The following is a 12,717-nucleotide window of genomic DNA, read 5'->3' on the forward strand; positions in this document are numbered from 1 at the left end:
CCCCAGCCCGAATGATCGTTAATCGAGCGGGAAAACTGATCATATGATACCAACAGGCGTAAGCGCGCGCCCACCACCGGATCGCATCAAATTGAATTGCGCAAATCGGGGCGCGCACGAAACGTGCCCGTGTGTGCGCGTGTTAATGACGCTACACTTTTCCCGAACTTGTTGCCCGGTCGAAGGGGAGGGGGGGGGGAGAGTGAGAAAAGCCACCGGCTAGGTGCGGTACGCACTGTAAGCCTAATCGATTCGTGAGCAGTTTGGCTGACCTGGATACCGAACGAGCTTGTTCGAAACCCTTTTTCAACGAGTTACATCGAAACTTCTAATAAGGTTGCAGCAGTCTGTGTTTTGGATGGGCGGGAAAAAAACGGCAAGGGCACGGCTTTTCTTACGCCTTTGAATGTCTCTCTTTGTCTCTTGTGAAGCAACTTGAACGGATCGATTGCAAAACGGTTTCGGCGTAGTTCTATGGGAGGCCCGTGCAAGGAGAACAGGCCCAACCCGCTGTAGATTGTCACCTTCGACTCCATAGTTGGGATCGATTGTTGCAATCGTACGGCACTAACGAGGGGGGTTGCATGGTCTCTTAAATACTCCACCCCAGGCAGCCTAACCTTGCGCGTTTGCAACGCCTTTAGCAGTGCGGTGCGCTACGAAAAACCACGCCAAGTCTAATTTCAAGCCCGTGAAAGCATTTCCGTCGCGGCATTCGGGGACCTACCCTAGCAGCTGTAGCGCCCACAGCTAGGTCCACCGTTTACCCAGTACCTGTGTGACCTTGGGCGGTAGGCATCGACGCCTAAAACCTAAAACTATGCTACAAAGCCTATCCGCCAGCGGAGACTGACGCTAAAGTGCAACGTACCAACCTAATGTACGCCTCATCAGACGCAAAAGGGAACGGACATTGTGCAATCCGACAGAGCGTATGTGTGTCTGTAGGGTATACCCGTAGGCAGTGCTGCGCCGTTGGAATGTAAAAATGCATTGTGAGTGTGTTAAGCCGGCCGGTTGTTTATTATTTGCCGTAGACAGCGCTGGCAAGGTTTTACGAGAGCGTGCTCCAATGACTAGAACCTTGATTGTACTTTACGTTGCGTGACTTGCATGCAAATCTTTGCATGATAATGCACTTGCCTATATATGTGTGTGTGTGTATGATCGCCAAATTCAATTAATCTTTTGCACCGTTTTTGTTTTCGATTCTCCCCATCACAGCCAGAACCTCAACTCAGACTTTGCCGACTCGGCGCTCGGCTCGTCGGACAAATCGCCCAAACCGTACGCCTCCCAGTACCATCAGCGAGACACAGCCATCCTCAACCATCCGCGCTATGGCCCGAAACAGAACCCGATCAACAGCAACATGTACACCTACCTCAAGTTCGGGCTGCCGCGCGTCTTCCCCCCGAACGGTGGCCAACCGATGGCGAACGGGCGGCCGGGCCGGGCCTCCTCCAAAGCGAACGGACGGGGCCGGGTGAATCGCGGATATCGGGACAGTACTGGGCCCGGGCCCGGCTCGTCCGGCTACGACAGTAGCGACAACGAAACGAACCGCGGTCGTGTGCCAGCTAATCTAAGGTATGTGGTGAGGGTATGGGGTTTTGCAGCGGCTCTGTTACTTTTGGCACACTTGCTGAACTCCTGGTGTTGTTGCAAAACTCGACCGAAATATCGCAAGAACCTAAGGAACGATGTTACAGAATTGTTTGTAAGTGGATCAGCTAACGATGACTTATTGTTGACAACTAGTCCGAGTTGTGATATGGATCAAATCCATGATGTCCCTGACGTTTATATCCCATATGTTTCTACAAAGTAATGATTATTTGAATCCCACATGTTTCAATGAAAGTTCAGAAATTGTACCTAAAGTATCAGAACTAATGAACCATAGCTACTAGCCATCGTTGTTGAATAAAAGTATGAAAATGGGCAAGCAACAAAGCTGCATCTGCTTTCAAATCCAACTACAACTTTTTGGAAACAATGTCGCCCAGAACAACATTTCATTTAAGGTCTTCGCTTCACCAAATCATCTCACTAATTCCTTCCTTCTCGAATTGCAGAAAATACCGCAGCGAGTCCGATTTCCGAGCGATCGGTGCCACCAACACGTCGCGGCCGAGCTCCCGTGCCCAGGGCATACCGCTGGCCGCCCTCAAGCAAGCGAACAGCCGCGCCAGCATAGCCGGCACACACGTCTACAACCCGTACGCGACGAACCTGCGCCATCACAACCTGCGCTCCCAGAGCGAAGCGGACCTGCTGGCCGAGTGGGACTACGACGATTCGCCGACGTACGGCGAAACGCGCCTCTACCCGGAGGAAGCAATGTACGCCACCCAGAGCCGGCGCCACTCGATGGCCGGGCTGGTGTATCCCAACATCCAGGTGCACTGTCTGGACGTTCTTCCCGGGCTGCGTGGCGTTTCGCTCCAAGCGAAGGCGGGCGATCTGTTCGCGATCATGGCGACGGCACAGCGCGAAGGCACGGCACTGGTCGAAGCGTTGGCCGGTGTGCGGCAGCGTATGGCCGGTGAGATTCTCGTCAATGGACAGCAGGTAAACAGGCGCATCCTGCGCCAGCTGTGCGGGTACGTCCCTGCGCTCGATGCCGCACCGCTCGATCCGCGCATGAGCGTCCAGAGCACGCTATCATTTGCGGCCGCCCTGCGCGGCCCGTACGATCGAGCAGACCTGAAGGAACGCATCGACATACTGGTCGAGGACCTGGGCCTAACTGCTGTCCGTTCGGCGAACGTATCGCGCCTGACGCACTCGGAAAAGCAAAGACTGAACGTGGCCTGCCAGCTGCTGACGCAGGCGTCCATCCTGCTGCTCGACCAGACCACCATCAACATGGACATCTTCGACACCTTCTTCCTGGTGGAGTACCTGCGGCAGTGGTGCAGTGCCGGCCGGATCGTCATCATGACGCTGCAGCCGCCCACGTTCGAGATCCTGTCGATGTGTTCCGGCGTGCTGCTGCTGTCCGGCGGCCGTACCGTTTACTCGGGCAGCCGGGCCGACCTACCCCGGCACATGGGTCAGCTAGGGTATCCGTGTCCGCCGTTCAAGAACCCCGCCGACTACTATCTGGATCTGGTCACCCTGGACGATCTTTCGGCGGCGGCATTGCTCGAGTCGTCCGCGCGCATCGAATCACTCGCCAACTCGTGGGATCACGTCAACTCGGAACCACCGCTAGCGGCACCCGTTGCTAATCTGCCCGAGCCGACGCGCAGTGCCGGTTTCTTCAGTCAAATCAACGCCCTAGCCAAGAGGTAAGAGGTGGCATTTGTCGAACGATCTGTAGAGGAAGCGGGACTCTAAACATAAATTATGATATGTTCTTTCTACAGATACATGACGTACAAGCAGCCGGGATCGCTACTGACCTGGATTAGCCGGCTCATTCTTGCCGCCGTTCTGTCGCTCCTCATCGGCTGTATCTTCTGGGATGTTCCAGCTTCCGATCCCCAGCTGAACCTGAACGATCGTCTTGGGTGAGTGGAGTCTTAGGCTTTATAGGATCTCTTAAAAGGAGAAGATCGCTAACGACGAGATCTTTTATTCTCACAGCTATCACCATTGCATGATGATGGTTGCACTCTGGCCGCTACTACTTCTTCAGATACGAGACGTACAGGAGGATCGTAGACACGCGGAGAAGGACCTCAAGCTAGGCCTGTACGGTCGCTTTCTGTACATGATCATTCAGAGCACGCTGAGCGTGATGCCGAGCCTGTGCATATGGCTTGCGTACCTGCTGCCCGCACACAGCATGGCCGGACTGTACTCCTACACCACCAACAACGATACCGGCATCTATTTGTACATGGGTAAGTGGACACTGCAGTGCATACGATGCTCTATTCGTTGGCTAACCAACCTCCGATCATCTTCACAGGCTACATGCTGCTCTATCTAATGGCCATACAAACGATAGTGCTGTTCATCGCTCACCTGGTGCCGTGCGGCGTGACCGCCTCGATAGTGACCACGCTCGTCCTGCTGACGATGGCCGCCGTCGGTGGCTTTGCCGTGCACGTCGCCAACGTGCCCGACTATCTGCGCTGGATGGAGCTGGTGGCGCCGCAGAAATGGCTCACACCGCTGCTGACCGAAAACGAGTACAGTGCGGAAACGCTCGCAAGCATCACCAGCCAGCAACAGTGTCGAAACAAACAGGTACGAAAACAGGACTGCTCCAGCCCATCAGGATCTTAACGGCTCACTAAAACCACCACCCCTCTGCGCTCAATTCCAGGTTCAGTACACTGAGATTATCGTGCAGCAGCCGTGTCCACCACCGAACGGTACCTTCGTGCTGGCCGACCATCAGCTGCTGCCGCGCGATCACGTCCTGGATGCGGCCGACATGTACACCTCGACCGTGCTGGGACTGCTGCTGACCTGCATCGTGTTCTTCGCCCTTACCATGTTCGTCTTCCTGCTGAACTGCCAGTCGTTGATGCGAAAGAAGAGCACGGGCCGTTCCGGGAAGCGCGTGTAATGGCAAGGCCGTTAGAGAGGGAGCCCCCGTTGAAGCATTAGACCTAAGCCTGCAGGATGTAAAAGTGCTAGTTAATTTTATTCCTAATTATCATTTCCCCCCTGATACGACCCTTTCGATCCATTTCCGCATACGAAACGGTCGGTGCACGGCGATGGAGCTTCCCGTATAACACAACCGTCCAGATTAGGTGGTATGTTTCGCTTCCGTCCTTTCATTATGTGTATTATGATGTTTTCTATTTTTAGCGAAATAATCAAGGTAGCAGTTTTCTTTTTACATACATACATATACAGCCAGCCAGTTGTAACCGACTGGTAAGCTAGTGCATAGGAACGACGAGCAGCTGTTAGCTAAGTAGAAGAGATCGATTTTAATGGTTCTAACATAGATGACATGCAGATAGTGGGAGTAGCAGTTAGGGGCCAGCATATCTACGCAACTGGTTCGTGTTACGTGCTAGCGTACGCGTGGCATTTAGGACGATTTGGGAGGGCAGCGGCAAAGTAGGATACATGCATTAGACAACGGATAGAAATTGAATGAGTAACATTTCTTTTAAATTAAACGACAATGATGTACGAGGGAAACAATACCTCGAGGTTGTTAGTTCTGTTCTGTTAGTTGATGACATTTCTTTTTCTTCTTTTTATTCTTCTTCTTCTTCTTCTTTTTCTTCTTCTTATTCTTCTTCTTCTTCTTCTTCTTCTTCTTATTCTTTGTTGGTCTGGTGACGGTTGAGCACGTTGTGCTGACATTGCTAGATGTTCCCAATATTTCTCTAGAGGAGCTGATCTTCATAACATCCTACTGGTGGTAGTCCTCTGAGTCTCGTACAGAACCTCTGTATATCATCAAATACAAGTACAAGCGGGGCAATTGGATCTATCATTCTTACAAGCTAAGCAGGCAGACCAGCTCGAGATACAGTGCCTCGTGATAGCTGAGATCCGCTACCAAAATGGTTTCCGATGATCGATCGATTAAAAACGATCGTAAGTGCGTTGCAAAATTCATCGATTAACAGATTTTTTGTTCTACTTACTTCTAATCTGTTGCAAAGTTGCAATCTGTTACAACATCCCTTCATTTAAATTTAAGGTTATTTAATTTCAAGTTATTTAATTTACTTTAGTTAATAGCGATTGCTCCTGATAGATCGATAATTGAACTTTTTTTTTACATTAAAGTTCCTTTGTTTTTTTTTTAAAGTTGAGCCACACACAAGCACTTAAATGATAAAAAATGCTTGTTGGCTGTCAATAGGCTCATAAAAAAACCTTTTACCAATACGATAGCGATCATTAATTTAGTCTGCGATAGTTCATCTGTTGTGCATGAATATCTGTTGGGATTTATCTGTTCTGTTCGCCTTCCGCAATGTGATTGGCTGAGAGAGAATGTCGAGCAAAAAATGGGAGGATTATAAGGACCAACCGCTAAGCTGAGGATCAATATGTTTACCACTTACATGCATAATTTCGTGGTAAGTTGCTCAAGCAACAGACCTCACTGCATAGTGCGTCACAACCAAAACCGAACATAAAATTTGAATTGCAGAGTTTTCCAGTACTTTTTCTCATGGGAAGTGAACTTCATATGATGGAAACACTCAAATAAATAAAAAAATAAATAAATAACATATTCTTGCTATGCAGTGCACAAGCTACGAAATAATTAATGACGTCGGCATTTCCCAAACAATTTGAACTAAATGAGAAGACACAGCATGGGAAGTCCACACTGTTCGGGAACAATTATCACTTTACATTCACTTGCATCTTCACATTGATCACAAATCATGTATACCGCAAAACAAACAAACCTGAAGTGAGCTATTAGCATTAGCGAGTAGTACCATCGACTCCTCCAATGTAACGAGCACAGGTGAGCAGTGTTTGTTCTGTACAAAAATTGTCATTCGGTGTGTCGAATCTGTTTTGCAGCTAGCGTGACAATCAACCAGTCCCCTCGTTTTGCACCCAATTCATTCCCCCTTTTCGGTGGGAGGGAGGGTCACACATTTAAAGTGCCCGCTAATGCAAACAATCGTTTGGACTGTACAATGTCTCTAGTGCGCGTTCACATTAGTTGCCGCTTGCAGCCGGCCGGCATTAAAAGTCAATTATCATGCGCTGTCCGAGGTAGCTGCACACCACATACACATTCGACGGAATCTGTCTAATGATAACCCGTGCAAAGGCATGCAATGGTCGAGCGGGTTGTGCACAGCAGGAAAGGGGGAGTGGGGCAAACATATGATTTGCGAACGTGCGGGTTGAGGGCAGTGCACGCGGGGTTCCATCGTCAGCAGCAACATCATCATCAACCAGCATTACCATTTCACAAACACAAAGCAAGCTCGATCATCATCGAGCTCGGCAAGCAAAACGGCACACTCTGTCTATCGCCCGGAACGAAAAAAAAAATCGGGAAATGGGCTGTACATGTGTGTGAGTTGTTGTGTGCGGCAAATCGGGGAAGAGCCCGCACGATGGGGTGAAGTGTAGTGCGACGCGAAGGGATCATGATGGATCGATGTGCAACCCCAGCAAGACCGTCTGACTCGTCTCGTTGAAAGTGTCTATGTGTGCTGTAAACGGCTGGTGGGTATATAAAAGAGCATCTGGAACGGTGCTTTACATAACCGGTCCACGGGTCTGCTGTCGTTGTAGCCCGTCTCGTACATCGCGCTTGATCTGCCATCGTCAAGGAAGGGGAAGCGTCTTCTAAGACGCAGACGAACACAAACACAAACGCCCATCGCAAGGGTCCCACGAACTGGCTGTCCGTTCGTCCGTCCGTCCGGCTGTCTGTCTGTCTGTCTCCGCCGTCTGGACACTAGGGGACCCGCTACGAACGGCCGCAGTCGCAGTCTTTGTTGTGCACTCGCTCCGAACGGAGTTAACGTCGGCGAGGCAGTAACGTGGCCGTGAATCGGTCTTTCCACTGAATAAAGACACACACACACACAGGTCGAGTGAAAATATAAAAAAATGGCACTGCTACTCCGTGTGACCGTTGCGTGCGGTGCAGTTCTAGCGCTGGTGACCGTTCGCGGTCAAGCGGCGAACCCGACAACCGAAGCGTTTGAGCGCAACGAAATCGTGCCGGATCTGATCGACGTCGCGCCGGAGCAAACGATCAAGATCACCTACCCCCAGTCGGACGTGGAAGTGTCGCTCGGCAATCAGCTCACGCCGACCCAGGTAAAGGCCCGCCCGAAGCTGTGCTGGGAGGTGGAACCGAGCGCCCTCTACACGCTGCTGATGGCCGATCCGGATGCACCGTCGCGCAGCAATCCGGAGATGCGCAGCTGGAAACACTGGCTGGTGGGTAACGTCCCCGGCGCGGACGTCGATGCGGGCGACGTGCTGGCCGATTACGTCGGTTCCGGACCGCCGCAGGGTACCGGGCTGCACCGGTACGTGTTCCTCGTCTACAAGCAGCCGTCCCGGATTGTGTTTAACGAAACCGTGCTCAGCAGCAGGTAGGTTTTGGCGCGTTGCGGTTTTCCAAGTCCTTCCAGTAACTGCTTTTTTCTCGACTCCAAAAAACCAAACCCCCCCCCCCCCCCCCAGGAACCCGAACCGTGGCAAGTGGAATCCGGCCGAGTTTGTGAAGGACTACGAGCTGGGCGTCCCGGTTGCCGGCAACTTCTACCAGGCCCAGTACGACGACTACGTCCCGGAGCTGTACGCCACCTTTACGGACACTGCGTAGAAGTTTGCGAACAACAACAAAAAACAAACGAGGCAGGATCTTCGTTAATCGTTAAACTCCCCTCCCCAGTTGCCCTTGCTTCCTTCCGTTGCGCTCCTTTCCCGTATCCTCTCACACTCCCCCACACACACACACACACGCGCTCTCCCATGTCCCCACACACAACTTGTTTTTCGGTTCCATTCACCGCACAAAATCACCGTGTTACAATAAAAAAAACATAACGAAAAAAAAGTACTTCGCAAGAAGAAACGAACCTTTCGATGTTTGCTCGAGTGTTTCCTTTTTTTCCCCCACTATGACACAGACACACACACACACACACACACATTTCGCACATTTGCAACAGAAATAAGGGAAAGGATTGGGGTTCCACTTTCGCTCATCGCATGGAATGGAAGGGCGAATTTGTTCGCGAGTCCTTGGCGTGGCACTACCGGGAGCCGCCTCGTTTGACAGCGATGGCGTCGGGGCTGGAAGTTATTTGTTTATTATTATTTGGGCAGTGCGGCAGGTCCAACATAAAAATGCGCCTTGGGGGAAGGGGGTGTGGCAGAAGCCTGGAGCCCACTTTCATGCAGCGTGCGGGGACTGTTGCGGAGTGCACACAGCGTGCTACGGGAAAAGGCTTCGGTGGCCAGAATCGGGCTTTCCCTTAAGAGGATATCTTGAATGTAATTTTTCTAAAAAAGGGACATTTGATTCTCTTTTTTACGATGCACCGATGAGGTCATTAAAATTAGGCAAACAGCATTTGCAGGTCATTGCACGCCAATGGGCGTGCCGCCCCAAGAGTTATTAGCAACGATTTCCGGAGTGGAGTTTGGAAGTTGGAAGGTGCTGTCAGCGCCTCAAATGACACTCGCTTTATGTTTGCATTGAGCGGTGGGAGCGGAGGGAAAGCAAAAAGTTTAATTAATTGCATTCAGTTTCTTTCTACACTTTTTCGCTGGAAATTTGTCGAAACTTGAACGCTTGGAACAAACACGACGCCTCTCTTCCATAGTTCGGAACAGTGTCGGCGAAAGAGGCTTGCGTGTTTTACCTTTCCTTGGATTTTCCAACAGTGCTTCGCGTTCTGGACGTGTTGTAGTAGTGGTAGTAGTAGTAGCAGTAGCACCAAACGACCTATAAACCTAGAACACAGCCCCACAAAACTAGCGCACCGTGGGCGGTAAAGGTTTTCTCTTTCCACCCCCCAATGCACCACGGATTTCTCCCTACCGCCCACAAACCTGCTTCCGGTGTTGTTACGGTGGCTCCTGCACCCGAAGGATGGGTGTTGTTGTTCGCCAGTGCCAGTTTGTCGCGAACGTTCGCCCCCGGCAGGATGTCGGACTTTGTGCGCGATATGCGCAACCACAAGATAGTGCCGGACGTGGTGCCGGTCCCGCCCGAGAGCCTCCTGCACGTGACCTATGCCGGCGGGCTGCGCGTCAACCTTGGCAACATCCTCACCCCGACCGAGGTGAAGCACGTGCCGGAGGTGGCCTGGCCGGAGGCGGAACCGGACGCCTACTACGCGCTCGTGCTGACCGATCCGGACGCGCCGAGCCGGACGGCGCCCAAGTTTCGCGAATGGCACCACTGGCTGGTGGTGAACATACCCGGCATGGACATGGCGAAGGGGGACACGCTGTCGGATTACATTGGCGCTGCGCCGCCCCGCAAAACTGGCCTGCATCGGTACGTGTTTCTGCTGTACCGACAGAACGAGCGGATCTACTACAAGGAGTCACGGCTCTCGAACAGGTAGGTACGGGACACCTTTTCGTACCGGGTTGACCCCACGGAAGTGCCAACATAACACTGACCCGCGTGCGCGTGTGTGTGTGTGTGTGTGTATTCTTCCTTAACAGAAGCACCCAGGGTCGGGGCAAGTTCTCCACGCACAAGTTTTCGGAAAAGTACGAGCTGGGGCTGCCGGTGGCGGGGAACTTCTTCCAGGCCCAGTTCGATGACTACGTGCCGAAGCTGTACCGTCAGCTGGGACACTTTCAAAACGCATTCTAAATGCTGCCAACAGTGCGCAGGATGAAAGAGAGATAGAGAGATAGAGAGAGAGGGAGAGAGAGAGAGAGAGAGAGAGAGAGAGAGAGAGAGAGGGAGAGGGAAGAAAGTGCGCATCAACTTGCGACCATGGGGTCGTTCAACTTTCGGGGTCAGAAGCAGGATCTTTCTTGCGATCGGTTGAGAGGATAATGATAAAGTGCGATGCTCGTGGTCTGCTGCGCAATAAAAACGCACACAGACACACACACACACACATTCGCACAGACAGACAGACAGACAGGAACGAACGGTGAAGCAAACAGTTCACAGCATCTGTGAGCTCTGTGGGGAGGATGAAAGGATTTGTGAAGTTGTGGCTAAAAAGGAGAGAAAAAAGCCCAAACGAGTGGCTGGCATAGGGCAGGATACATAGGCCATGGGATGGAAATGATCATCTCGAGAGGGCAGAATGGCATACACACACACACACACACACACAAACAAAGACGTGCTTCGCAGATCGATTTAACGTCCTGTCTCACCTGTGGTGCCGCTGTTGTTGCCATGGTGCCTTCGGAAGGGATCTTTGCCACCGAGCGGACAATTCCGGCGAAGGGCAAAGGCTGCCAGCCGGTTGCTGCATCCCCCCAAGCATCCTTCGCGCGAGCCGTGGAAGGGCAGACAAAAAACGATAAAGGATAAAGCGAAAAGAAAAACCGAAAATTAATAAACAGCAAGAAAGGAAGAAGAAAAGCGCAAACAAACAAAGGAAAAACGGAAGCAGAAGAAACGATTTTATGTAAAACAAAGATCCCCAAAGATATGTGGTTGTATGGGTAGAGTGATTTAGCATATAACGCTGTACGATCATCAAGTCAGACAGTCAGAAGAGGATGAAAAAATAAGAGAAAAACAAGCACTAGCGAATGTACGTTTGCACGTTGAGGAAGGGCAGTGGAGTGATGAGAGAGAGAGAGAGAGAAAGAGAGAGAAAGAGAGAGAAAGAGAGAGAAAGAGAGAGAGAGAGAGAGAGAGAGAGAGAGAGAGAGAGAGAGAGAATAAATCGATTTTATTATTCTTATTACTGTTTAGTCGCAAGTTCCGACAATAGGTGGTATGTGTTTCACGAAAGGGCGGTAGCAGTAGGGTAGGATAAACGGGGTGCCATCCTTGCGCTCACACACAGGGCTCACGCTATGTGTACGTGTGAGTGTGTGTGTGCTGCAGACGATGGAACTGCGACAGTTGGAGTGTTCAATAAAAATTGCGACCTCTTCGTGCGCACACGGCAGTGCTGGGCGGAAGGGGCCAATGTATCATTGTATCGTATCGGTGTCCTTTTACGTACCCGGTGAAGCTTGCTGCGTGCGTGAGAACAGGGCAAGAAAGGGGCACAATGTTGCAAGCGCGGCTGTGCGGCTGGAAATGGATTGGTGCTGTTGGGATGGAGCGAAGGATTTGGACTGGGTTTTTGTTTTTTTTTTTTGCTCGAAGGTTTCCGCAACGCAGGACGTAAGTTCGATTCTCAGCCTGATCGCTCGCCGCTCCGTGTACGGTATGATAACAAAAATAGGTTTGTAAGACTTGTGTAGAAAGGAGACACCATAACCACACATTGTAGAACGTTGCTCCATGGAGAAAGAAGGATCATTTATCGTTGTTTTATATTCTTTATTTATTTATCTTCCATTACAACGGCATATGTTTGAGTCGTTTTTTAGCCCTTCAATGTTGATCTACTTCAACGCATTTCGTCCGTGCGAATTTCCTTATCTTGAACATACGCAGTTTATCTCTTTTTTCAATAATTTATTTATCCTAAGTATTACGTTGAAGAGTTACAGAGTTCCTGTGACTTTTTTTTAACATTTACTCATCATTTTTATATGTTGTTTAAATCATTTCACCAATTATGGACACTTCCCCAAGTATTTGCTCAATCTGTGCTACTTTTTATTGACTGGTTCTCGACGTTTTCAACAGTGTGTTTCATACAATGATCGGCATTTTAAAATACCCTCCTCTTACAAGTTTAGATTTTTTGTACTTTAAGTAGTAAGTATTTTTACTTAAAAATAAAGTTTTACTAATGCATTAATTGATTAATTTTGTGCAATACCAAACCATGACTAGATAGCGAGGTTTGATTAAAAAGTGATTGTAATAATAATGTATCAAAATTGGACAGAATCACATCGATTGGTGTTACACAGCTTTAAACATCATACTCATAATAGGTAAAATATAGTTAAAACGAAAAAATATTTCATTTTTAACAAAAAAAACTTAATTGAACAAACATAAAATTGTAAGAAGTGGGTACTTTAATATGCCGAATGTTTCGCATTATTAATTGGCATTGATCTACAATTTTTGAAGCAAACTTTTCCAATAAAATTAGAAACCAAAGAGTATGGAGCCAAAACAGTATGGAAAGAATTCAAAAACGTTTGAGAAGCTTTGAGTTTGAAGTT

The 12,717-nt window shown here is 49.9% G+C and overlaps 3 protein-coding genes across 7 annotated transcripts in view; all 3 read left to right on the plus strand.

Moving 5' to 3' along the window:
* LOC121589334 (ATP-binding cassette sub-family G member 8) overlaps positions 1–4,829 on the plus strand; it is a 31,744-nt gene extending 26,915 nt beyond the window's left edge. For 4 of the 5 annotated variants that reach the window (XM_041908158.1, XM_041908155.1, XM_041908156.1 and 1 more), the window contains exons 4-9: positions 1,225–1,590; positions 2,079–3,296; positions 3,375–3,518; positions 3,595–3,854; positions 3,923–4,203; positions 4,283–4,829. In XM_041908158.1, coding sequence (XP_041764092.1) covers positions 1,225–1,590; positions 2,079–3,296; positions 3,375–3,518; positions 3,595–3,854; positions 3,923–4,203; positions 4,283–4,528 — 2,515 coding nt within the window. In that variant the 3' untranslated portion in view covers positions 4,529–4,829. The remainder of the gene's footprint in view (positions 1–1,224; positions 1,591–2,078; positions 3,297–3,374; positions 3,519–3,594; positions 3,855–3,922; positions 4,204–4,282) is intronic. The other variant, XR_006004297.1, reaches the window with a different exon arrangement.
* Positions 4,830–7,150: 2,321 nt separating this feature from the next.
* On the plus strand, positions 7,151–8,507 carry LOC121588168 (protein D2-like). Its single transcript, XM_041905819.1, has 2 exons — positions 7,151–8,018; positions 8,110–8,507. Exons 1-2 carry the CDS (start codon positions 7,525–7,527, stop codon positions 8,249–8,251), a joined length of 636 nt encoding a protein of 211 aa, XP_041761753.1. The 5' UTR covers positions 7,151–7,524; the 3' UTR covers positions 8,252–8,507.
* Positions 8,508–9,572: 1,065 nt separating this feature from the next.
* LOC121590118 (phosphatidylethanolamine-binding protein homolog F40A3.3-like) lies at positions 9,573–11,200 on the plus strand. The gene is made up of 2 exons (XM_041909521.1): positions 9,573–10,003; positions 10,111–11,200. The coding sequence occupies exons 1-2, from the start codon at positions 9,582–9,584 to the stop codon at positions 10,262–10,264; spliced, it is 576 nt and encodes a 191-aa protein (XP_041765455.1). The 5' UTR covers positions 9,573–9,581; the 3' UTR covers positions 10,265–11,200.
* Positions 11,201–12,717: the final 1,517 nt, after the last annotated feature.

The sequence above is a fragment of the Anopheles merus genome, chromosome 2R, assembly GCF_017562075.2.
Source record: "Anopheles merus strain MAF chromosome 2R, AmerM5.1, whole genome shotgun sequence".
NCBI classification, from domain to species: Eukaryota; Metazoa; Arthropoda; class Insecta; order Diptera; family Culicidae; genus Anopheles; species Anopheles merus.

What these genes read in the sequence shown, in the direction of transcription:
- LOC121588168 (XM_041905819.1), top strand. Translation starts at nt 7,525, where the DNA reads ATGGCACTGCTACTCCGTGTGACCGTTGCGTGCGGTGCAGTTCTAGCG. An exon ending in GAAACCGTGCTCAGCAGCAG is followed by an intron (nt 8,019 to 8,109) that starts GTAGGTTTTGGC and finishes CCCCCCCCCCAG; the next exon opens with GAACCCGAACCGTGGCAAGT.
- LOC121590118 (XM_041909521.1), top strand. Translation starts at nt 9,582, where the DNA reads ATGTCGGACTTTGTGCGCGATATGCGCAACCACAAGATAGTGCCGGAC. An exon ending in GAGTCACGGCTCTCGAACAG is followed by an intron (nt 10,004 to 10,110) that starts GTAGGTACGGGA and finishes CTTCCTTAACAG; the next exon opens with AAGCACCCAGGGTCGGGGCA.